At 39.0% G+C, this 26,031-nt stretch overlaps 1 protein-coding gene across 1 annotated transcript in view; it reads left to right on the forward strand.

Annotated features, from left to right (window-relative positions):
* Positions 1–2,152: 2,152 nt before the first annotated feature.
* IPO7 (importin 7) overlaps positions 2,153–26,031 on the forward strand; it is a 60,605-nt gene continuing 36,726 nt past the window's right edge. Inside the window, exons 1-4 of the mRNA XM_003781088.2 lie at positions 2,153–2,373; positions 19,570–19,651; positions 22,826–22,979; positions 23,730–23,888. Of these exons, the coding sequence (XP_003781136.1) occupies positions 2,290–2,373; positions 19,570–19,651; positions 22,826–22,979; positions 23,730–23,888 (479 nt within the window). The 5' untranslated portion in view covers positions 2,153–2,289. The remainder of the gene's footprint in view (positions 2,374–19,569; positions 19,652–22,825; positions 22,980–23,729; positions 23,889–26,031) is intronic.

The following is a 26,031-nucleotide window of genomic DNA, read 5'->3' on the forward strand; positions in this document are numbered from 1 at the left end:
ACAACATCTGGCTATTTCTTAGTTGTAGTTGTCATTGTTGTTTGGTAGGCCCAAGCTGGACTTGAACCTGACAGCTCTGGTGTATGTGGCTGGTGCCCTAGCCACTTTAGCTACAGGCACCCACCTTGTCTGGCTACTTTTAAAGAGGAGGTCTCACTCTGGCTCAGTCTGGTCTCCAACCTGTGAGCTCAGGCAATCCACTTGTCTCGGCCTCTCAGAGTGCTAGGATTACAGTCGTGAGCCACCTGACAGGGCTTGTTTGACATTTCTCTTGATAGGCAGAGTGATGCAGTGGAGAGAATGAAAAGTTGGAAAATATATCTTAGAGTGAACTTCTTACTCAGTGACCTTGGGCAAGTTATTTAACTTTCTGAAACTATTTCTTTGAATATTTTTAAAAAGCTGAGGCTCGTTTTTGTTTGTTTTCTGTTTTTTTCTTTGTTACAGACAGACCAAAGGAACCATCTCCCTATGTTAACCAGGCTCAGGTGCAGTGGCTCTTCATATGTCCCATTATAATGCACTGCAGCCTCAAACTCCTGGTCTCAATGATCCTCCTGCCTTAGCTTCCATAGTAGGTGTGCACTACTGTGCCTCGCTAAGAAGGTGGGTGTTTTGTTTTGTTTTGTTTTGAGACAGAGTCTCGGTAGAGTGCTGTGGCGTCACAGCTCAAAGCAACCTCCAACTCCTGGGCTTAAGTGATTCTCTCGCCTCAGCCTCCCAAGTAGCCGGGACTACAGGGGCCTGCCACAATGCTCAGCTATTTTTTGTTGTAGTTGTCATTGTCTTTTAGCAAGGTCGGGTTCAAACCTGCCAACCTTGGTCTATGTGGTTGGTGCCATAACCACTGTGCTATGGATGCCAAGCCAGAAGGTGAGTTTTAACAGGAATTATGCTTTTCCTCTTGATACAGGATTCCATCACTCAGGGCTAGACAGGGAGTCCCCCATTCTCTAGGCCCAGGTAAGCTCAGAGGTCAGACCCCCATATCCAGGCACAAGCAGACTACCTTCTTTGGGACACACCCTCTGGGCTCTGATAAGATCATGAACAAAGTGGCCTGTGATGGTTATTTGGGTGGTTCCACCTTGGGTAGGAGCATATATCCTAATCCCTTCACAGGGACAAAGACTATGAAGGATCAACTGCAGCCATGTGTAATCCCCTAGACTTAAAACCCCTAGATAAAAGAGCCTAAGTGGAGACTCCAAAGAGAGTTTTTCAGTTCTTTCCCCCTTCCAGAAGCTCTGGTGCCTTTTACTTCTTCTAATAAAAGTCTTATCTTACCGCTGATCTGTGGTCCATGGGTTCATTCTTCAAATCCGCGAGACCAATGACCTACCGAAGAGTGAAATTCTGGTATCACTCCGAGATGGAGGTGATTTATATAAAAAAATTTGGATACTCAATAAAAAGCCATAACTTCAATATTTGGAATTGCAAATAGGTCGTGTGATAAATACCTTTTACACATAAAGCCCACTTAATCTTCTGTGCTATTTCCTTAGGATGAACTCACATGAATGGGATTACATTTTTATAGCATTTAGAAACACATCTCAAATTGCTTTTCTTTCTTTCTTTTTTTTTGAGACAGGAGCCTCAAGCTGTTCCCCCTGGGTAGGGTGCTATGGCATCACAGCTCACAGCAACCTTCAACTCCTGTCTCAGCCTCCTGAGTAGAAGGGACCACAGGCACCCGCCACAACACCTGGCTATTTTTTGGTTGTGGCCGTCATTGTTGTTTGACGGGCCCGGGCTGGATTCGAACCCGGTACCTTGGGGGTACATGGCTGGCGCCTTAGCCACTTGAACCACAGGCACCAAGCCTCAAATTGCTTTTCAAAAAGTTTCCTTCTATTACACAGCTACTAACAATGAATTGCACCACACATTGCATTATAGTCCCTTTCTGTTCCCCATACACATATTATGTGAAACCTTTGTAATTGACTGTTTTAATTTTCTTTCTATGAAGTTCGAACATTTTCCCTGTTTTACCAGTAAGGCTCTCCAGCTGGAGGACAGCTCAGGCAGCCACGTGGACTGCAGGCCGCGTTTGTGGACTACATCTCCCAAGGTGCTCAGCGGGCGCGCTGACAGGAAGTGGCCGGAGCATCGCCCGCCTCCACGCCAAGGCGAAGAGGTTCTATCCGGGGCCTTGGCGCTTCTCTTTCCTTTCGCGCCGGTTGCCGCTGCGGAGCACGGCGGGTCCATGTGCGCAGTGAGTGGCCCTATTCCTGGCCCAGTAAGCACTTGAGCTCCTGGTTTGACCGAGTCCGCGCCGCGATGGACCCCAACACCATTATCGAGGCCCTGCGGGGCACCATGGACCCAGCCCTGCGTGAGGCCGCGGAGCGCCAGCTCAATGAAGTAAGGACGCCGGGCTGGCGGTGGTGGCGGGCGGGCAGACAGACTGTGGCAGGCCGAGCCCCGGGGCCCGGCCGGAGGCGCTGACGGCGTCGCTGGGGGCCCAGCTGGAGGGGTGGAGCGCAGATCTGTCGGCGAGTGCCACGCCGGGGAGCCTCAGTGTGGTGTGGCGGTGGTGGTGGCCGCGGATGCTGCCTGTGTGTCGGGTCCTGAGCTGGGCCTCCGGCTGCGGTCGAAGCATGAGGAACCGGCTGAGGCGAGGCAGGCGTGACGGGCTGGACACATGGCCGGCTCGGGTGGCCGGCAGCTCTCTGGCTCTTTCCTAGCTTGTTCCTCGCGCCCAGGAGGGGGCGAAACTGACTGGGAGGTTTTTCAAGACAGTTCAAGACCAGTCTCGCCGGCGCCGGGTCTGGAGGGGCTCCTGGGAATGCAGACTGGTCCATTGGGGGCTGCGCTTCTCAGCCTTGTCACTTAGCTGGGTTAATCAGTGACCTGTCTATCGGGCACAACTTCCTCCTCTCCGAGTGAGCTGTTTTGGGAAAGCTTTTCAGAGGAAAGTCAGCGCCTCTTTGGCAGAGCAAGGGTAGTAGTACGGGGATACTCACAGGAGTCCGATCTTTGCTTTTCTACTGTCATAATGCCTCAGTTGCGAAAGGGTCAGGTGAAGTGCACCTTTCTAGGTATATCAACACCACTGATTTCTTAAGTGACCTTGGGCTAGTAGTTTAACCTCTTAATCCTGAGTTTCCCATTCATAAAATTACGCCATTAAGCTTGCTATGACAGTCAAGAGAGATAATGTAAGTCTGAGTGCCTTGAAACGTGCCAAGCTCCTTCTCAATTCAGATTATTGCATTCACTAAGGGTTAGTTTCTGTTTTTACTCTGTGTTTTTGGGTGACCACCCCTTGAAAAACAGCTTTATTATGCGGATATTGTATTCATCATCATTTTTCGTTTTTAAATTTTTGCAGTTTTATATATTAATGATGAGTATTTTAAAGCCGCCTTAAAAGGGCTGCAGTTAACTTCTATGCCAGTTAATAACTGTCTTTAGAGTACTACTGAATCTGTCAGCTTTGGTGAGGTTTAGTGTACATTTTTTTAACTTTACAATAGAAATTCAGTTATTTTATTCTTCTCTTAGCTAGTAGGTAAAGAATTTTAAAACATTATGTTTGTATATTACCAGAAATAGCAGGCATATTACTAATAGTACATATTCAGTATATAGTGATGTTCTGAAGATCCCTGCCCTCTTGGAACTTTACAGTTCAAGAAGACCACCCACTGAGTTTAGACAAATTTAAATGTAAAATTATTTAAAAATAAAAAGTTGATTCTATTTTATATGTATGTAGAGACCATTATACTAAGACTGATGGTTACAGGGTCAAATTCTTAGACTCAAAGTCACCTTGGGAGGAGCTTTCATTTCTTTGGGATATAAAATTGAGTTGAACAGATGCCTACTTTGAGCCATTAGTAACCATGGAGAGAGTTCTGGATTATTTTTGATTTGTTTTGTGATAGACATGGGTTAAGATGAACATTATTTTGCTTATGGAGTATTAATACAGTTCTAAGTCTAAAACACCTGAAGGTTTTAGTCATGGTGATTTGTATCATGACTTTGCTCTAATAGCACATTATTTTGACTAAATATACCTGTATGTAATTATTTTTAAAAAATTACTGCTTGAAAGAGTTTTTTCCCTTATATGAAAATTGGATAAATGATACTTCCTGAAATATGAAATTCATTTATTCATCAAGCAGGTATTGTATGTCTAGTTATACGAACATCTTCTAATACAGACCTGGAGTATTTTTTTTTTTTTTTTTTTTAAGAGACAGTTTCACTTTATTGCCCTCGGTAGAGTGCCGGAGCATCAACAGTTCACAGCAACTTCCAACTCCTGGGCTAAGGCGATTCTCTTACCTCAGCCTCCCAAGTAGCTGGGACTACAGGTGCCCACCAGAACACCTGGCTATTTTTTTTGTTGTTGCAAGTGGTGTGGGCAGGTTAGAACCCACCACCCTCAGTTATATGGGATGGGAGTTCTACCCACCCCAAGCGCCTCCCTGGAGTAAGCATTTTACAGGCTAGTGTTTGGAAGAGAAATGATCAAAATAGTATTCAAAGCCTTTTTTATTTAATCATTCAGTTTGTGTTTTGGAATACTATGGGACAGTGAACACTGCTTATCCTTTTTGTCAAAATGTATTATTTGGACTGTATTTCTGTGATTATTAGCTGTTTACAGTTTGTGAATTTCTTTCAATTATTGCACACCTGTATTTTTAGTAATTTTTCTAAGGTAACTTTTCTATTAGAATATTTATTTTCATCCTTAATCTTTATTTCATTTTAACATACTGCTTTTTCCCTCCCTTCTTCCATTTGTTTTGACTTTCTTGTGGTAGAACTTTCATTGGGGAAACAGATTCCAGATAAGTCTTAAACATAGTACGGATGAGGAAGTAACATTTTATTTCTGGGAGGCTCGTGCTTTGGAGAAGATAGATAAAGGAATCATTCTGTGATGTTTCCTATTTCAGTGAAGCTGTGTTTTGGTTTGCTTAGTTAAAAAAATCACTGATACTTGAATGACTCTCTAGGCTAAGTGAAGTAATAACTGACTCTGTAAAAATGGTCAATGTTAAAAAAGTATTAATGATGTAAATAGCTTCAAAACAAAACAGTGCTCCTGCTTCAGAGCCTTTGTACTTGTTATTAATATATATGCTTAGAAGTCAGTAATCTCCCTGATTGTTCTCTAACTTCCTTCTATCCCTGTTCTAATGTCTCCTTATCATTAAAAAATTCCCTGGCTGCCATATTCCCTATCTCCCTTCATTTGTTAATTTTTCTCTATAGCAGTGATATATCATGCTTATTTTACCAGTTTTTAAACAGATTATTATTATTTTTTTTTTTTTTTTTTGAGACAGTCTCAAGCTGTCGCCCTGGGTAGAGTGCCATGGCGTCACAGCTCACAGTAACCTCAAACTCTTGGGCTTAAGTGATTCTCTTGTCTCAGCCTCCCAGGTAGATAGGACTATAGGTACCTGCCACAACACCTGGCTATTTTTTTTGTTTTGTTTTGGTTGCAGTTGTCATTGTTGCTTTAGCTGGCTCAGGCCAGGTTTGAACCTACCAGCCTTGTGTATGTGGCTGGCGCCCGACCTTTGAGTCACGGGCACCACTGAACAAGTTATTTTAGAGATGGGAGTCTTGCTGTGTTGCCCAGGCTGGAATGTAGTGGCTGTTCACAGACCTCAAGTCATCCTCCTGCCTCTGTCTACTGATTAGCTAGCATTATAGGCTGGGTGTGTTGGCCTCTTATTTTGCTTATTTTTGTTCTCTCACCATAATTTTAAGTTTCGTGAGGTCAGGAGCTTTTGTTACTATTATTCCTTGATTTGCTGATGTTAGAGTTAATTTGCTGACTTCCTACTGTTATACTAGGAAATAATAGAGGCTCTAGTACTGTGACACCACTCCCACATAAAGGATTTTTTTTTTATTAGATATAGGTAAAATTAAGAAAATTCCATTATGCCCTTAGGGATCACAGTGAGGACTGTCTTTCTGGAAGGTATTTTCAGGATACATTTTACTTACTGTTCCTCACTAACTTACTTGATAATGTGCTGGTATTTTGATGCCTTTCTTTTTGTTTTTTGGACCACTATTATAACTTTGGCTCCCATTGTTGTTTCTCAATCTTCCTATACAAACTTTGCCTTGAAGACTGGAGAAAGCAATTGAAAGGTTCAAATGAGGCCAGGCATGGTGTCTCATACCTGTAATCCCAGCACTTTGAGAGGCTAAGGTGGGCAGATGAGTCCGAGACCAGCCTGAGCTAAAGTGAGACCCTATCTCTAAAAATACCTGGGTGTTGTGGTGGGCGCCTTTAGTCCCAGCTACTTGGGAGGCGCAGGCAAGAGAATTGCTTGAGCCCAAGAGTTTGAGGTTGCTGTGAACTATGACGCCATGATACTGTATGGAGGGCAACATAGTAAGACTATCTGAAAAATAGAAAAAAAAGAAAGGTTCAAATGTTGGAAATGAAATTGAAAGCCCCTTAGCTATTTTATTATTGTAAACTAGCTGAGTGATCTTGAGAAAGTTATTTAACTTCGAAGTGCCAGTTTCCTTATGTATATAATGAACATAGTACTGGTATCTTATCTCATTGTATTATGTGCGTTGAGTGAGGTGACACATGCAAAAAAATTTGGGAAAGTGTTTGGCCCCTACTAAGTCCTCCATATTATTTTGAGCTACTGGTTAACAGTAGATTAACAAATTGAAGGTGCCATACAGTTTGTTTCCTACTTCAGTCTGTTTAAGTAGTTGTGTATCTCAGTGAAGAATAATGCTTTGGGCCAGGCACAGCGGCTCATGCCTGTAATCCTAGCACTCTTGGAGGTCTAGGTGGGAGGATCCCTTGAGCTGGTCCAAAAGCAGCCTAAGAGTGAGATCCCATCTCTACTAAAAATAGAAAATTAGCCACACACTGTGATGGGTAGATACCTGTAATTCCAGTTACTTAGAAGGCTGAGGCAGGAGGATGGCTTGAGCCCAGGAGTTTGAGGTAGCTGTGAGTTAGGCTGATGCCATGGCTTTGCAGCCCAGGCAACGGAGGGAGACTTTGTCTCCCCCAAAAATAATAAGAAATAAACATTTTTTTTTAAATGAGGCTTTGGGCTCAGCGCCAGCCACATATGCCAAGACTGGCAGGTTCGAACCCAGCCCAGGCCTGCTAAACAACAATGACAACTACAACAAAAAAAACAGCTGGGTGTTATGGCGGGTGCCTGTAGTCCCAGCTACTTGGGAGGCTGAGGCAAGAGAATCGCTTAAGCCCAAGACTTTGAGGTCACTGTGGGCGGTGAAGCTATGGGACTCTACTGAGGGCGACGTAATGAGACTGTCTCCAAAAAAAAAAAAAAAAAAAATGAGGCTCTGGACACTGAGATTAGTAATAGGTAGCATTATCACATGAGAGTTGGCACAATTATAAGCACAGTGCCTGGCATGTAATAGGCTCTCAGTAAATGTTTGTTGAATGAAGAAAGAAATAAGTAAGAACATGAATAATTGAGATGTTAAGAATACTCATCATTGGCTCGGCGCCAGCCACATACACCTAAGGTGGCGGGTTCAAATCCAGCCCAGGCCCGCCAAACAACAATGATGGCTGCAACTAAAAAAAAAAAATTTAGCCAGGGGTTGTGTTGGGCACCTGTGGTCCCAGCAACTTGGGAGGCAGAGGCAGGAGACTTTCTTAAGCCCAGGAGTTGGAGGTTCCTGTGAGCTGTGATGCCACAGCTCTACTCAGGGGGACAGCTTGAGGCTCTGTCTCAAAAAAAAAAGAAGAATACTCAGCATTGAACTTTTAAAAAGATTTGTGTTAAGGCTGGGTATCTGTCTCTTTAATTAAATGCTATGCTTTGGGGATTAATTGACTTGTATATATTTAGAAATGGCATTTTTTTTAAAGTATTTTGTTTAGGTAATTTAAAATATGTGACATTTTTACTATTCATTCACTCAATAAACAATTGAATGTTTATTATGTTCCAGAGACTATTTGGTCTTGGGGATACAAAGACTGCCCTATATCCTACACATGTACACACATATACATGCAGAAATACTTGGTTCTTCATTTGTAATATAAAGATAAAACCTCAGAAGATTTTTGGCAGATTCTGGTAATAGTAATGACTTGGCCTTCTTTCTACTTTAGCTGACAAGTGTTCTTCTATGGAAACCTTTCTATATGCAACTCTATTCATGCTGCTTAAGCTCTCTGTTAAGCTCTTACCACCTACAACTGAAATTTTCCTATCTTTAAATCTCATCAAGCCCTTTTTAAATGCAATTTTTTCCAGGAAGGTTTTCCCCATATTCCAGCTTGTGTTGACCTTTCCCTACTTTAATCTTTGGTGGTACTGTGTTAATGTACAACTAACACCTAACCTTACATTTTATTTTACATATTTTAATTAATTAATTTCTGAGACAGAATCTTACTCTGTTGCTCAGGCTAGAGTGTCATGGTGTCAGACTAGCTCAAAACAATCTCAAACTCTTGGGTTCAAGTGATCCTCCTGCCTCTGCTTCTCTAGTAGTTGGGACTACAAGTACCCACCACAATGCCAGCTATTTTTTTCTATTTTTGGTAGAAACAGGGTCTCCTCTTGCTCAGGCAATTCTCTACTTCAGACATTCCTCCTGCCTTGCCTCCAAAATGCTAGGGTTACAGGCTTGAGGCACCACACCCTGCCACTCATTTTAATTTTATTCGAAGGAGGTGATTGTTAACCTTCTACTATAAAGAAATCACTGATTTTGAACTTATTTAGCTCTAGTGGGAATAAAATCTATTTAATCAAATAGATCAAAGTCTATTTTTTTTTAAGCCCTGGAAGTTAGAGAAGAGTTGACACTCCACAAATAATTGTTTTTTGTTATTTAAAACATATTTGAGAAAAAAATGAGTTCCTATAATATGGAGATACTATCCTTGATTGTGAGTATCCAACACTGTTCACAAGAGAAAGTTCCAGCTCTTGTGAAGCTTACATTTGAAATGAAGTTTTAAAGGTAATGCTAAGAAATTTCTTTTGAAATATTTATTCTGAATAATAGTTCCTAGTCTGGTTCATTTAACAGCACATGTCTGTGTGCTAGGCATGGAGCTAAGTAGTTAGAAACAGATGCAAAGAAACTAATGATTCTTGCTTTTCTGGAACTATATAGTCACCATATCACTCGCCCTTACAATACATGTGGTCAGTATTATAATAGAACTATGTATAAGTTTTCCATGAGAAAACTATTAAAATCTGACTTTGGTGAAGGCATATGTGATCTCAGCATCAGTAATCCCTCTTGTTATATGTGTAGCCACAGTGAAATTAGAAGTCTTACCTATTGGCCGTTTAAACCCTCAGTTCCAAAGCTAAGTGTGCTGTAAACTGGTTACGTAGGTTATCAAAGGACTTATGAAATGTTTAATTAATTAAAATCTTAGGTCTGGAAGACTACAAAAATAATGGCATATTTATAGGATAATTTGGCGCATCTAGAAATTAAGCACAGTATTTGAGGATTTAGTGTATATTTTTAGAAGACCAGAGTACTAGTTTGAGAAGTAATATTCCTTAGCCAGGAATATTGGGAGGTAAATACTATTCTGAATTTGGGAGAGGGAAAGTCACTGGATACTTTGTCTGTTATTCAGTGACATAGAATGTTAAAGTTATGAATATAGTGCGTATTGATATTGTAGGAAGGCTGGGTGTGGTAGCCCATGCCTGTAATTCTAGCACTTTGGGAGGCTGTTATGAGAGGATTGGTTGAGACCAGGAGTTCAAGACCAGCCTGAGCAACATAGTGAAACTCTTCTTTTCAAAATGTAGAGAATTATGCCAGGTAGGGTGGCTCATGCCTGTAATCCCAACACTCTGGAAGGCCAAGGCGGTGGATTGCTTGAGCTCAGGAGTCCAAGACTTAGCCTGCATAACAGTGAGACTCCATCTCAGAGGCTGAGGCAGAAGGATCACTTGAGACAAAAATTTGAGGTTGCACTCTACCAAGGGCAACCATAGCACTCTACCAAGGGCAACAAAGTGAGACTTTCTCTCAAAAGGTGGGGAGGGAGTTTAGAAAATTAGCTGGGCATAATGGTGCTTTCCTGTAGCTACCAGCATCTCAGGAGGCTGAGTGAGGCAGGAGGATCACTTGACCTCAGGAGTTTGAGGTTGCAGTGAGCTATGATGATGCCCTTGTACTCTAGCCTGGACCACAGAATGAGATCCTCTCTCAAAAAAAAAATTTGTAAAGAGGCTGGACGCAGTGGCTCACTCCTGTAATCCTAGCACTCTGGGAAGCCAAAGCTGGTGGATAGCCTGAACTCAGGCTTTGTGACTAGCCTGTGTAAGAATAAGACCCTAACAGAAAAACTAGCTGGGGGTTGTGATGGACTCCTGTAGTCCCAGCTACTTGGGAGGCTGAGGCAAGAGGATTGCTTGAGCCCAGGAGTTTAAGGTTGCTGTGAGCTATGGTCAACGGAGTGAGACTGTCTTAAAAATTGTAAGGAAACAATGATTTTGGGGGGGGGGGGATATAGTAGATGAATATATAATTTCATTTATTGTTTCTGTGGGTGGCACATTAATGAGTCTGACTGAAAGTGAGGTTTTTCTTTTGGTTGTGAAATAATTTATAATAAAGAAGTTTTTTAAAACTCCTTAGTTGGAAAACCTGTTAAGTATTGAGTATTAGTGTTATTTAGTGAAAGCAGGAGAACACGTTGAAGAGCCTCAGCCTGGTCCTGATTATCCTGCATTGATGACTGAACTTCATTTTGCCTCATAGGTATCGTAGGTAAAGTAGCTGTAGTATTTATCTTTAGTAAAGGGCCCATGGTGGCTCATGCTTGTAATCCTAGCACTCTGGAAGACCGGGGCCAGTGGATTGCCTGAGATCATGAGTTTGAGACGAGCCTGAGCCAGAGTGAGACCTTGTCTCTAAAAAATAGCCAGAAGTTGTGGTGGGCACCTGTAGTCACAGCTAGTAAGGAGACTGAGGCAAGACTCTTGTCTCCCAAAAAAAAAAAAAAATCTTCAGTAAAAAGGAAAGGTTAGAAATTATTTGGCTTTTGAAATTACCTGGGTTATGTGTATTCATTTTATGTAAAAATATGATATCAGTGTCCTTAAGTCTTCTCTCTCTCCCTTGTAAATGGTTGGAAGTGCATCAGCTAATTGAAGGTCTCTGACACTGAAAGAATAAAAAGTTATGGTCTTGAGAGTAAGCTTTAGGTCGCCGCCTATAGCTCAGTGAGTAGGGTGCCAGCCATATGCAATGAAGCTGTTGGGTTCAAGCCCGGCCTGGGCCTACTGAACAGCAATGACAATTGAAACCAAAAATAGCTGGGTTTTGTGGCAGGCTCCTGTGGTTCCAGCTACTTGGGAAGCTGAGGCAAGAGAATCGCTTATGCCCAAGACTTTGAGGTTGCTGTGAGCTGTGATGCCAAGGCACTCTACCGAGGGGGACATAATGAGACTCTGTCTCAAAAAAAAAAAAAAATAGAAAATAAAAAGAAAGAGTAAGCTTTAACAGATACTGACAATAAGGTGAGTGCATCAGAAAATGTGGGTCCAGAAGGAAAATTGATTTTAGGGAAACGTGAGTTAAAGTTTAAGTCTAATCTGAGGAGCTAGCTGGTAAACATCAAGAAGAAAAGGTCTAGCACACAATTGGAATGTGGAACTGAAGTTTAGAAGAGACAGCAGCAAAGGGAAAGTGATTTTTTTTCCTACAGGTGATTAGACAGTATGATTGAGGTTGGGGTGGACTGCAGGGCTACGCTCCATACCCATTGTGGGGACTTGTAGAAACATCTGAAAAAGGAGACTGGATATTGTGTGCATAAAAGTAGGAGAGAAGCCAGGAAAAGAGAATTTCAGGCTTCTGAAAGAAGATTGTGATAAGTTCCCTTTTCCTACGTAGATTTCATAAATTTTCTACCAGTGAGCATGAATTACTTTTTGTAAACAAGTAAAAAAGCTATTAGAAAAAGAAAGGGGTGTTGACATTTCTAAATGAGAGAAGTTAAAGCAAACTGAAGCAAACTGACTTTCTGGGGTAGGAGGGAAGCCTTTAAAAAATTGGTAACCTTGGGGAAAGCAATTTCTGATTACAAGGTTAGTGAGTGGAATGTTAATAAAATTTCAGGCTAAGATTGTAAGTTAAAAGGGTGGCAGTGTTGGGAAATTTGTTGATGTGTATGCTTTTCTTCTTTGGTGCTTGTATAGTTAAAGACATTCTGAGGAGGGCAGAGGAAGCAGTGGGGAAGCTGCCTGTGGAGTAGAAAAGGGGAGTAAGTTTTTCAGACCTGTTACTGCCGGCTGTGATAATAGTGATTTATATCCTTTGTATTGCTTCAAGACCTCATCTTCTTACAGTATAGATCTGCTCATGTTAAAAGCTTTTTTAAAAGTTCACATGTGGGCGGCACCTGTGGCTTAGAGAGTAGGGTTGCCGGGCCCATATACCGAGGGTGGTGGGTTCGAACCCGGCCCCAGCCAAAGTGCAACAAAAAAATAGCCAGGCGTTGTGGCAGGCGCCTATAGTTCCAGCTACTTGGAAGGGCTGAGGCAAGAGAATTGGCTAAGTCTAAAAGCTGGAGGTTGCTGTGAGCTATCACAACACGGCCCTCTACTGAGGGCAACAAAGTGAGACTCTGTCTCTTAAAAAAAAAAAAAAAGTCACATATATTAGATCTTGATGTTGTCACATTTGACCTATTCAGTTTTTTTTTTTTTACCTATTCATTTTTCTTCTACCATTCTTTTTCATTCTCCTAATAATCTCTTTAACATAATCCATTCTACTTTCCTATTTAATATTTTTTTTCCTCATCTCTAGGTTTATGTCCTTTAGGGTCTAACTTGAAATTTTACTACATAGTATAACTAGAATTAATCTCCCAATGTCACTTTATGTATTACCTTTTATCTCCAGGGTCTGGCATGTTGTAAGGGGCATGGACTTTAAAGGAGATGGAGAATGGAGTTGAAATTGGTGAGGAGTTTGATGAAATGGGTTAAAGGTAACAGATAATGAAGAGATTCAAAATTATCCAGAAATATGATTTATTGTGATGGTTAGGCACTTTTTTTTTTAAGACAGAGTCTTAACTTTGTTGCCCTTGGTAGAGTGCGTGGCGTTAATAGCTCACAGCAACCTCAAAGTCTTGGGCTTAAGCAATTCTCTTGCCTCAGCCTCCTGAGTAGCTGGGACTACAGGCGCCTGCCACAATGCCAGGCTGTTTTTTGAGTTGGGAGTCTCACTCTTGCTTAGGCTGGTCTTGAACCTGTGATCTCAGACAATTCACCCACTTCTGCCTCCTAGAGTGCTAGTATTATAGACATAAGCTACCGTGCCTGGCCTGGATAGGCACTTTTTAACTTGAACACTGAGAGTTTTAACCCTAATTAATGCTGTATAATGACTCATCGTTTGCTTCAGTTCTTCTAGAAAAGGGAACATTCAGAAATTACATTTATAATTTGACATGTAAAAAATCTATTGTAGCATCTTTGGAGGCCTAGATTGATGCTTGATAAACTGTTGGTGATACTGTGATTACCCAAATTTTAAAGGTTTTAATGGTTTTTTTTTTTTTTTTTGGTTTTTGTGATAAAGATTGATATTAATGATTTTTAAAATGACCACAACACATGAAGAGAGCTCTTTTTAATGTGATGGTTTGTTATACCTAGGAATGTTAGAAAGTTATTAGACATCAACCAATGCTTAAAAGAATAGTTTTTCCTACTTTGAAGAATTAATGTATGTCTTTTATTTGATCTATGTTTTATAATTGTACAAATCTGGGGCTTTTTCCCCCCTCCCATCTTAAATTTTATTAAAATATAATTTACATATCATAAAATTCACTTGTTTTAAGTGATAATGGTTTTCAGTAAATTTATCTAGTTGTGCATGCGTCACCACAGTAGGGATGATTACATCCCTTATACCAGTTTGCAGTTTATCCTCCATTCAGCCTCCTTCCCTGGTTTTCTTAAGACTCTGGTGTATAATATATAACATTCCTTTAGATTTGTATTTGGGCGAATATACAGCTTCCTACTTCAGGGATTTCGAATAGGTGGAGATTTGTATGAAGTAGCTAGGTAGACATCCCAGGTTTTAGTTTGCTTGTGGTTTCCCTCCTGACAGAAATATCCTTTCTTTTGGACTTTTAATCTAGCTCAGTTGTCTAAAGTTAATGCGTTTTTCATGATTTGTACTTTTAAAATTTATAATTGTATGGGATTGAAGGTTATGAATGAAGTTAAAATGTTTGTTTTCATAGTTCAGTTTCATTGATTTTTAAAAATAACTATTGAGTTCACTCATTTATCATATGCAATTCAATGCTTTTTAGAATATCTACAGATTTACAGAACCGTCACCCCAATCTTTAGGATATTTTCAGAATCCCAAAAAGAAAATTCATACCTTTTAGCAGTTGCTCTCTGTTCTGGCCCCTCCACCTCCGCCTTAGGCAGCCATCTGTCAGTCTGCTTTCTGTTATATGAATTTGCCTACTCCAGGTCTTTCATGTAATTGAAATCATGTAATACGTAGTCTTTTATGACTGGCTTATTTCATATAGGGTGTTTTCAAGGTTCATGCATGTTGTAGCATGTATCAGTACTTCATTCTTTTTTTTTTGAGACAGAGCCTCACTATGTCGACCTCAGTAGAGTACTGTGGCGTCACAGCTCACAGCAATCTCAAACTCTTGGGCTTAAGCAATTCTCTTGCCTCAGCCTCCCAAGTACCTAGGACTATAGGGGCCCGCCACAATGCCCGACTATTTTTATTTTTTGGTTGCAGTTGTCATTATTGTTTGGCAGGCCTGGACAGGATTCAAACCCACCAGCTCAGGTGTATGTGGCTGGTGCCCTAGCTGCTGAGCTACGTGCCAAGCCAGTACGTCATTCTTTTTATTGCTGATAGTATTCTATTATGTATGAATATGCTACATTTTATTCATTCGTCAGTTTATAGACATGTAGATTATTTCCAGTTTGAGGCTATTATGAATAATGCTTTTGGGGTTACTTTTTTATTTTGAGACAGAGTCTCATTCTGTGCTCTGGGTAGAGGGCTAGAGGGCTGTGGCATCAGCTCACAGCAATCTTAAACTCTTGAGCTCAAACAGTTCTCTTGTCTCAGCCTCCTAAGTAGCTAGGACTACAGGCACCCAGCTAGTTTTTCTATTTTTAGTAGAGATAAGGTCTCATTTTTGCTCAGGCTGGTCTCAAACTTCTGGCCTTAAGAGATCATTCTGCCTTGACCTCCCAGAGTGCTAGGATTACAGATGTGAGCCACTGCCATTCACTCGCTTTTTACGTAGTTTTACATCTGAGTATCTACCACCCAGACCAAGATACAGATACAGATATACACACACACACATATATATAATATTTATATATGTAAAACATTTTCATTGGCTTATGAAATTCCTTTGATACTCATTTCTGTTTTTCCCAGGGTTAAGAGAAGTTGTGTACACAAAACCACATTAAGTGTGTTTCATGGGTAATTTAGGAACTAAAGAATAACTCACGCGTATTCAGTTTATGCCTACTGATGATAGAACATATTCTTTAAGAAAGATGAGATTTGTTATGTCTTGGAATTTTGCTAAAATATTTTTCATATCTTATTTACCCCATACAGCCATCATGTGAAGTAGATTATATTTATTCTCTGTCTCTCTTTTTTTTTTTTTTGAGACAGAGTCTCATTTTGTTGCCTTTGGTAGAGTGCTGTGCCCTCATAGCTCACAGCAACCTCAAACTCTTGGGCTCAAGTGATTCTCTTGCCTCAGTCTCCCAAGTAGCTGGGACTACAGGCGCCCACCACAAGGCCTGGCTACTTTTAGAGATGAGGTCTCACTCTGGTTCAAGCTGGTCTTAATCTTGTGATCTCAAGCAATCCACCCACCTGGGCCTTCTATAGTACTAGGATTACAGGCATGAGTCATCATGCCCGGCCTATTCTCAGTTTTTAATTGAGACTTAAATCTACTGAATCAACCTGCTTAAGGCTCAACTATTTAGGAAGTGGCATCACTAGATTTACACAAGACTATCTGATTGCAGCAGTCAATTCCAGGAATTCATACATTAATGCAGGAGATATGTAGTGTCATGTAAATGGCCCGAAAAGCACCATAGTACATAGTAGTATGGATAGTAATATCCTTTGTGGGCTCATCTGTCTATCTCTTAACATATTAATGCTCTTTATCACTCTGCATTGTCCCAACGCAATAACATTTGCTTCCAAGGCATTTTTTGACTCTTTGAATTCATTCAGTAATTGCTTTTTTAATATGTTAAATGCCAAGCATCATAAGGAATTGGGCAAACAGTATAGTCCCTACTCAGTGAAATGTAAAGTCTAATTAATAGATGAAACAGCCATAACATGAGTCTGCAAATGTGATAATTACGGACATGTGATAAGCATTATCAGGAAAAAGAATGGGGGTTATGAGTGTAGTAGGAGGCCCTATTTTATCTTGAGTGTTGAGACAGGGAATTTCTAAGGAAAATATTTAAGCTGAGACCCAAAGAATGAAGCTGTGAACCGGTTTAACTATGGTAGAACATGTGAGAGAAGAACATTGTAGGTAAATGTCACAGCATTTACAAAGACTCTGAAATGGGGTAATTTGGTTTTCTTTTTGCTTTTATTGTTTTAATTGACACATGGTAATTACACATATTTATGGGGTACAGCTTGATATTTTGATACATGTATACAAGATGCAATGATCAAATCAGGAAAATTAGTGTATCCATCACTTTAAACATTTTTCATTTTTTTGAGCTGGGAACATTCAAAATCCACTCTTCTAGCTGTTTGAAAATATGCCATAAATTGTTAATTATGGTCACCTTAGAGTGCTATGGAACACTAGAATTTATTTTTACCATTTAGCTGTTATTTTGTATCTATATACAAGATGTATTGCATAAATGAACCTAAAGAAGGCTGGTAAGGTAGAGCAGTTGGTGGAGTGTGAATGAAAAACTTTGTTAAAATGAGGCTGTAGAAAGAGGCCCTGGCAAGGTATCTTTAGGCAGGGCCTTGGGAGGTAGGGTGGGAAGTTGTTAAAAGGGTTTGCTTAAAGGGGATTGATTTACAATTTTAAATGACATGGGTTGCTGAATAGAGAATGGTTGGGGACACAATAGTTAAATAAGAGTCTGGACATCTGGAGTAGGTCAGTTCTATTGGGGATGGAGGAGGTGATTGCATTAAAAAAGCAAGCATTTTGGATGTATAATTGACAGAACTTGTATTAAATCGGGTTGAAAAAGAGAAGTGAGGATTACTGTAAAGATAGTGATGAGAGGTTGGGAGAGGTACAGGAAAGTACAGCAACAACTTTTAGGGGAAAAGATGCTTTGAAAAGTCTAAGAATTCTGTGAGGTAATGGAGTAGGGATGTCTAGAAGGCAGGCCTATTAATAGTGCTCTGGACTGAAAATAGTGTAGTTGACCTATAGAAAGTATTTAAGACAGATTGGATGAGATCAGCTGGGGAGTAGAAAAGGTAGTCTGTGACAAAGTCCTGATGAGGTCTAGCTTTTATAGATTAAACAGAACAGAATGAGAAATCTGCCAACGAGCCTGAGAAAGAGAGAGATCAGAAAAGTGATGCCCTGTGTGGCAAAGATGGAAGAGTTAAGAAAGTGATAATGGTTTATTGTGTTCAGATCTAGTTAGAGGTGTGGACAGGACTAATATCTCCCCTTCATTCACCTAACTCCTGTTTAGGACGTCGTCTATCGAAGAAGGAGATTATTAGAAGATTGTCCTTTTGATTCTTCCATGGTGCCTACTTACCTTCTGTTACACACTTGAACCTTAGTATCTGTGGGAGACTGATATCAAGACCCCCATGAATGCTAAAATCTATGGATGCTTAGGTCCCTCATATAGAATGGTATAATACATATAACCTACAGACATCCTTCTATAGACTTCATTTTTTAAAACTTTTTTTAATATACCCTGATCCTGGAGGCTGTAGAGTTTAAATCGTTTCTAGATTACTTGTAATATGTAATACAATGTAAATGCTGTGTAAATAATTGTTACACTATATTCGTTTTTAAATTTGCCTTTATTTTATTTAATTAGGTTTTTTCCTGAAAAAAAAAAATATATATATATTTTGGAGACAGAGTCTTACTTTGTCTTCCTCAGTAGAGTGCTATGGCATCATAGCTCACAGCAACCTTAAACTCTTGGGCTCAAGCAATTCTCTTGCCTCAGCCTCCTGACTGCAGGCACTTGCCATAACACCCAACTATTTTTTTAGAGATGAGTTCTCCACTCTGACTCAGGCTGGTCTCAAACCTGTGATCTCAGGCAGTCTGCCCGCGTTAGCCTCCCAAGCGCTAGGATTATAGGCATGAGGCACCTGCGCCCAGCTTTTGCAGAATATTTTTGATCTGTGATTGATTGAACCTATGGATGTGGAACCCAAAGACAGCAAAGGCTCACTGTGCTTTATTGCAGTTATCTGACTATATTGTACACGTATTTCTTGGTAATACTAAGTTTCCATGAGGTCATGGAGCCTGGCTGTCTTGTTCAACCCTGTGGTCTCAGCTCTTGGCCTAATGTATCATACCAAGAACACCTGAATAAATAATTTTTGGAGTGGCTGAATGAATAAAATATCACTCTAGATCAGTGGTTCTCAACCTTCTTAATGCTGGGGCCCCTTTAATACAGTTCCTGTGGGTCACAACCCATAGGATGAGAACTGCTGCTCTAGATTATAATGGGGAAGAAAGTTTTTGTATTCAAAGGGAAAATTCTCTATAAGAATGTGTTTGTAGAATGTTTGAGGAAAAACATCTGTGAAGAGGAAACTATACTGAAAATCAGAATATTTCTGTGAACAGGTATAGAAAAATAGTAAAATTAAGGTTGAAGGAGACATTATAGGTAGGAGTTATGTTGGGACAGAGAGAAATGAAACAGAACATACAGGAAGGGATTTAACTTGAATATTCGGTTCTTGTTAAAAAAAGGAAGCAGACCCAGCCCTTGTGGCTCATGCCTGTAATTCCAGCACTCTGGGATGCCAAGGCTGGTTTGAGACCAAACTGAGCAAGAGTGAGACCCCATCTCTACCAAAAATAGAAAAATTAGCTGGGTGTGGTGGTGCGTGCCTGTAGTGCAGCTGCTCTGGAGGCTGAGGAAGGAGAATTGTTTGAGCCTACAAGTTTGCAGTGTGCTATAATGAATGATGCCACTGCACTGTAGCCTGGGCAACAGAGCAAGACCTTGTCCCCCCCAAAAAAAGTTTTGGGATAAATGGGAAGTGCAGTGATGTGTAGCAGGCAAATACCAACATCTAAAATGTTGTTAGTATTTAAATAAGTAATCCAATTCATTTGAGTTCAATATAGGGGAAGGGAGTGATGAGAAATAAGCCTGGAACAAGTTATGAAGAGTGTTCTGTGCAAGCTAAGCAATGGAAAAATATTGAAGTTCTTTGGATCTTGTTATTTAAAGTATTGTTTATTTGCAGAAATTTAAAATGTACTTTTTTTATTTGTAGGCACACAAGTCTCTGAATTTTGTTTCAACACTGCTCCAGATTACTATGTCAGAACAACTGGATTTACCTGTGAGACAGGCAGGCAAGTTTCCTCAATTATTTTCTCGAGTGTGTGTAAACTATTGTTTAAAGTGTTCATAATTGAATAGCAGAAGTACTTATCTTGGTATGGCACTTCAGTGATTTTTTTTTTTTCCCCCTGAGAATTCGTTTACTTCAGTGTTTACAGCAAACAGTTAAGTGCCTTAATAGTTGGTGGCAGAGTATAAAGGAATAATCTGACATTTAGTTGAATTAAAAGAGAAGCTACAAGAAATTGATGGGGTTTATTGAAAGCTTCTATGTATGCTCGGTTTTCTTCCCTGATAGTGTGATTCTGAGACACAAACCTCTTTTATGCAAGTATTCCTTACACCTTTTTGCTTTTACTATCTCAGCAGTTCAAAAAGTACTATTTCTGAGTTCAGATAATCTGAAAATGTGGTTCACCGTTTGTGAATATTGTTAGTCTGTAAAATAATGGAATTCACATCTTTAATTTCTCCTTAGTTTATTTGAATGTAATAATTTTGGTAAAGGAAATATAAAGTACCACATAGCTTTATTGTTCTAGAAAAACAGGCTACTTTTTTTGTTATTTCTTGCTGTTCTTTTTCCCATATCTATTTTGTTAAACATTTTTTCTTTGCTTTGCTTACTAAATGTTGTATAGTAAGCGTTTCCCTTTTCTTTACATAGTTTTAGTCTTCATTTTTATATTTTAATGGCTAAATTATCATTATGTGCCAAATGCAATGAACTGTTTGTCAATTGTTAGAAATAGAATTTAATCTCAGGTCTATTTTGTTAACAGTTATATTTCCAGTGCCTAAAATATTGCCTGGCACACTGTAGGTGCCCAGGAAACAAATGAATGTAAGTTGTTTATGATTTACTTATTTATTTATTTTTACCTGGACTATACTAGACAGATACTATTTTTAAATTTTTTCTTTTTTTCTTTTTTATTCTCAAATGCATGAATCAGATATGATTTATTAAAAAGAATTAGTTTTATGTAAGTTGCACAATAGTGGAACATTTTTGTACCTATATAATTTAGTAGTTTGGCCAAACCCTGATCAGCAATAAATCTCTTTTTTTCTTTTTTAATTTCTAATTCAGTAGAAAAGGGTCACTCTGATTATGCTTTTTTTTCTTTTATATTTAAGTCATTTCTTTTACAAGTGAAGTTTGTTTTTCAGGTAAGAATCTCTGCCTTTAAATCGACTTTTTTTACAACTTAAATCAAATTTTAAGAAGTTACAGCTGGCATTTAGCATCTTAACATGTTCGAGGACTTTGCATGTATTAGAAAATTAAATTTTACTAGACAGTTGTTTAGATGTATACAGAACTGGCAACAAACTTTAGAATTAGTTTAAGAAATTAAATAATCATTAATTTTAAAACTGCATCCATGGAATAAATGAATCATACTCTAATGCTTTGGTCCCTAGACTGTTAAGGGACCTGGGTAGAAGAATTGTTTTCCTTGAATCTAGTTCCTGGCGCCAAATTTGGGGACTACTCCTCTAATGCATGACCTATGGTAGTTTCATCTGCTAGACTTTGAATGATTTGATTCATTCTGTGTAAGAAGAGCTCAAACATTCTAAATGGAATAGACTGAATTGTGAGATCCTTGCAATGCAGTTCTCAGTTGTTTATGTCTTTTGTTTAAGCACAAAACTTAAATCAAGTATATATCCCATTCTTTTATTTATTGAGATGGGAAGAAATACTCAGAGCTACTTCCAGAAACATTGAGATTATTATCAGGTCTTAATTTTAGTCTTGGTTCTGTTTTGGAGAAAAAAAAATTCTGTATTATTACCTGGACTATGTTGGTTCCATATCCGGAGTCAGCATTCTTTATTGGAGGTGTAGTTTTCCTTTGCTGAGGAATATTGTAATGTCTAGTCTTAAATGTTTTTGAGGTACTATGCTATAAGATGGAGTGTATTAATTTAATTTTAATTTAATTAATTTAAAGCAAAGTAGAGTAAAAAAATGCTAGTTCTGTCATTTATCCTTGTTCAAATAGATATAAGACTCCAGGTAAGAATTGCAGATCAGGGTGGCACCTGCGGCTCAAAGGAGTAGGGTGCCAGCCCCATATGCCAGAGGTGGTGGGTTCAAACCCAGCCCCGGCCAAAAACTGAAAACAGACAATCAAAAAAACAAAAAAACACAGATCAGAGAAGAGTCAGTGTTTTTTTTTTTTTTTTTTTTGAGAGAGAGTCTCACTATGTCACCCTGGGTAGAGTGCTGTGGTGTCACAGCTCACAGCAACCTCGAACTCTTGGGCTTAAGCGATTCTCTTGCCTCAGTCTTCCAAGTAGCTGGGACCACAGGCTCCTACCACAATTCCCAGCTATTTTGTTGTTGTTGTTTGCAGTTGTCATTGTTGTTTAGTATACCCAGGCTGGGCTTGAACCCACCAGCTCCAGCGTATGTGGCCGGCATCTTACTGAGCTATGGGTGCTGAGCCAGAGCCAGTGTTTTGCAAAATATAGGAATTAATTAATATTGGTCTATTTCCCTTTACAGCACATCCTGTATATTTGTGATTCCCTTCCCCCTTCTCTCTCTTAGGGCTGGGTAAAAAGCATTGTTAGCAACCTAGATTTTGCTATATCATCAGTTTGTTAACTTCTGTCAAGTAGCAATGTGCAAAGGTAGCAGTGTAATAGCTAACAGAAAATAATGATGTCTAATTTTTGAACACAGCAAATTCTCCCATGAAATACCGTGAATTTGAAGTGGCATAGGATTTAAATACTTAGATTTATAGACTAAAACAGTGATAAAAATTATTTATCACCTTTGTGTGGTTAATTATAGCAGCTATGTATGTAGGATGATTCTGTCTTTAGAAGCTTCATTTAGAAAACAATTTAACTCTAATAGAAAACGGTATAAAAATGTTTTGAATAAATGTGTTGTGAAAAAAATCTTGTAAAGTTATGTTTGTAGTATGTTTATTTTCAGGGTTCTCTCAGATGATGTCTTTAATAACTTCGTGGGTGATTGCTATAACTGTTAAATTTATATTTTCTGGATTAAAAAAATAATTGAATGTAATATTTTGTTTATAAAAGGATAGCTTTATGAACAGTGGTCTGAAAGAAATGCTTGAGGTATGGACACTTAACAGGCTTTTTTACAGTACTTTCATAGTAAACATTTTTTGTCAAACTCATCTGCATTTTAGGTGTTATCTATTTGAAAAATATGATAACACAGTATTGGCCTGATCAGGAAACAGCACCAGGGGATATATCTCCCTATACTATTCCAGAAGAAGATCGACATTGTATTCGGGAAAATATTGTAGAGGCCATTATCCACTCTCCTGAGCTCATTAGGTATGTGTATTTTTTAAATTCACCCATTGTTGCAGGTATGTAATTTTGAGGGGGTTTTATTTTGCTTGGGGTGGAGTTGGTTCTTTTCAGAATGTATAGCCTATCACTTTTGAATGAGTAAATCTAACCAACAAATGCTGTTATAGGAGAATGAATGCCTTTTTGATTCATTTTCTTACTGCAGTTGAATTCTATATTTAATAAAACAAAAATATATATAAAACCTGTGAAGAAACAGGATGGTCAGATAAAAGGGGGGTAAAGAAAGATATGGAATACTATTTTATACTTTATATTATATAGTCTTGATATATGAAAACTTATTTTTGTAGGATTTTACAGAATTTTTAATGAATATAATTGATGTTTTTAAAATAAAACTTGTCAGTTACTAGAGATGAAAAATAAAAAACACCTGCTGTTTTTTGCAGTTTTGGTCAGGGCTGGGTTTGAACCCTCCACCTCCAGTATATGGGGCCAGCGCCTTATTTCTTTGAGCCACAGGCACCACCCAAAAAAACCCCACAAACCTGCATTTTTAACATATTTGTTAAGTTTCTTTTAAATGAGTAGAAAGTAGCAGTTTTTGCTAAGTGACTTATTTTTAATCTGTGTTCTGTGTACATGCAAATTTCAGATGTGTTATTTGAAATTAGGTTTTGTCTAAATAGCCGTTTTTCATTGTGTAAGTTTGCAAAATCTTATCTAAGTAGTATTTCTTTCTCCTTACTGTTTATTTTTTATTTTCAGGGTACAGCTTACTACATGCATTTATCACATCATCAAACATGATTACCCAAGCCGCTGGACTGCCATTGTAGACAAGATTGGCTTTTATCTTCAGTCTGATAACAGTGCTTGTTGGCTAGGAATTCTTCTTTGCCTTTATCAGCTTGTGAAAAATTATGAGTAAGTATCTCTCAATTTTTACTTAGTATTTTCTTTTTGAAGTAGCGTTTTTATTGTAATTGTGCACTTTCTTCTGCTGATTCTAAGAAACTCCTTGTGCCCTTTTTTTCTTAGTCACTGTCTTTTTACCTGTTCGTAAACTCTAGTGGGCTATTCAGTAGATCCTGATAGAAGGCCTTCAGATAAGCTTTTCATTTATTTTCTAAAAGTGAAAAGCATCAGAGTACATTGAGGATTAGAGCTCGCTCTCTTTTTTTTTTTTGATACAGAGTCTCAAGCTGTCACCCTGGTGTCAGAGCTCACAGCAACCTCACACTTCTGGGCTTAAGCAATTCTCTTGCCTCAGCCTCCCAAGTAGCTGGGACTACAGGCATCTGCCATAATGCCTGGCTTTTTTTGTTGTTGTTGCAATCGTTGTTGTATTAGCTGGCCTGGGCTGGGTTTGAACCTGCCAACCTTGGTGTCTGTGGCCAGTGCCCTACCCACTGAGCTACGGGTGCTGCCCAGCATTAGAGCTCTTTATTCTGGCTTTATTCTCTGGGTTTTTATCTTAATTTGGGTTCTTGATAAACTTGAAGAATCTACCTTTAATTCTTTAAGAATATGTGAAAAATTCATGTGATCTTTTTAAATCAGTGTATTTTGAGGAATTTACAATTACTTATTGCATTTTATATATACTTGAGCAAATTATGGTTCATATCAGTAATTAGAATCAGTAAGAAAGATTTTAGCCAAGGAATCATTTTAGATCTAGGTGTAGGGATCAGGGGGAAAAAAATCTAACCTAGAAAGCTGAGGTATAGAAGTAGGAGTGGTAAGCCAAATGTTGGACTAATTTTCTCTTAAGTGTGTGGTGAAAGTAATGAAATTGATAGGCACTTGAATGTTTTGATGTGGAAAAATTATGAGGAAGGTGCAAGGAAGACTTTTTTTTTTATATACCATGGTGGTGACTTTTCTGTTCCTAACAGCTATACAGATGCCATTGTGAGCCCTCTGATACTGGGACTTGTAATTATCCTCCAATAGCCTCTTCGGGTCCCATCTCAAAGTAGCTGGTGAACTGCTGCTTATGTTGTAAGCAGGAGAGAAATATACTATTTACAGCATTGGTACTGGTGTTTTCTTGTGTTCCCACCAGCTTCCCATCTTCCTGCTAAAGAAAGGTCCAGCTATTGCTCCGACCTCTGTCAGAGTGCCAGTTGTTGTAGTTCTGGTAAGTGAGTGACTTATTAGAGTGAAAACAATAAGCTGTTAATGTCATTGAGGAGGTTCAAATCTCTCTTGTCCTATCATCTTACTAGAAGAGAATATGGCAGAGATTTTTAAATGGGAGATATAGGAGGCTGTGACAATATTGGAATTGTAGTTGATTTTTAGTCAGTGATTGTGGAACATAAGGTGTTTACAAGGGATCTGTGTGGACTGAAGCAATTCTAAGAAAATTTATAGAGAAATTGGAATTTGTGGTGGTCTTCAGGAGCATAAATCCTCAGAAAATGTTGGTCAGTTGAAGAGGAAGGTGTATCACACCATATGGAGTAGTATGAACAAAGAAAGGTACAGAGGTAGAAATTTGAGACACTCTTGGTTAGTGGATAGTGAGTAGATCACTTAATGATACTGATAATTTCTGGTGAGAGGTTGGGGATAATTTTGGACTAGCAAATTAGGACCATGTTAAAGAGGGATTTGAATACTACAGTGAGAAATTTGGGTGTGATCTTTTAGATACTGAGGAAAGATTAAAGATTTTTTTTAAAAAACAAAATGATAGACTAGTTATATGGGTTTCCTGTGAGTTTACCAGTTTGACATATCATAGCCTGTGGTGATAGACTTTTATTAGTGTCACGTTTTCCCATTTTCAATACCTTTTAGGTCATGGGTATATATAGTACTATAAATTACTTTCATAGCCATTAGCTTTGATTAATGCCTAGTTCTTACTATTCAAATCCTAGTTGTCTTTTCAGTGTAGTGAGGGAGGTAGGAGAGCAGATTGTCTAACATGGAATGGGTATTCAAATTTTTTTTTTTTTTTTTTTTTTTTTTGAGACAAAACCTCAAGCTGTCCCCCTGAGTAGAGTGCTGTGGCGTCACAGCTCACAGCAACCTCCAACTCCTGGGCTCAAGCGAG

This window comes from Otolemur garnettii, unplaced genomic scaffold (assembly GCF_000181295.1).
Source record: "Otolemur garnettii isolate 467f Iridium unplaced genomic scaffold, OtoGar3 scaffold00001, whole genome shotgun sequence".
NCBI lineage: Eukaryota > Metazoa > Chordata > Mammalia > Primates > Galagidae > Otolemur > Otolemur garnettii.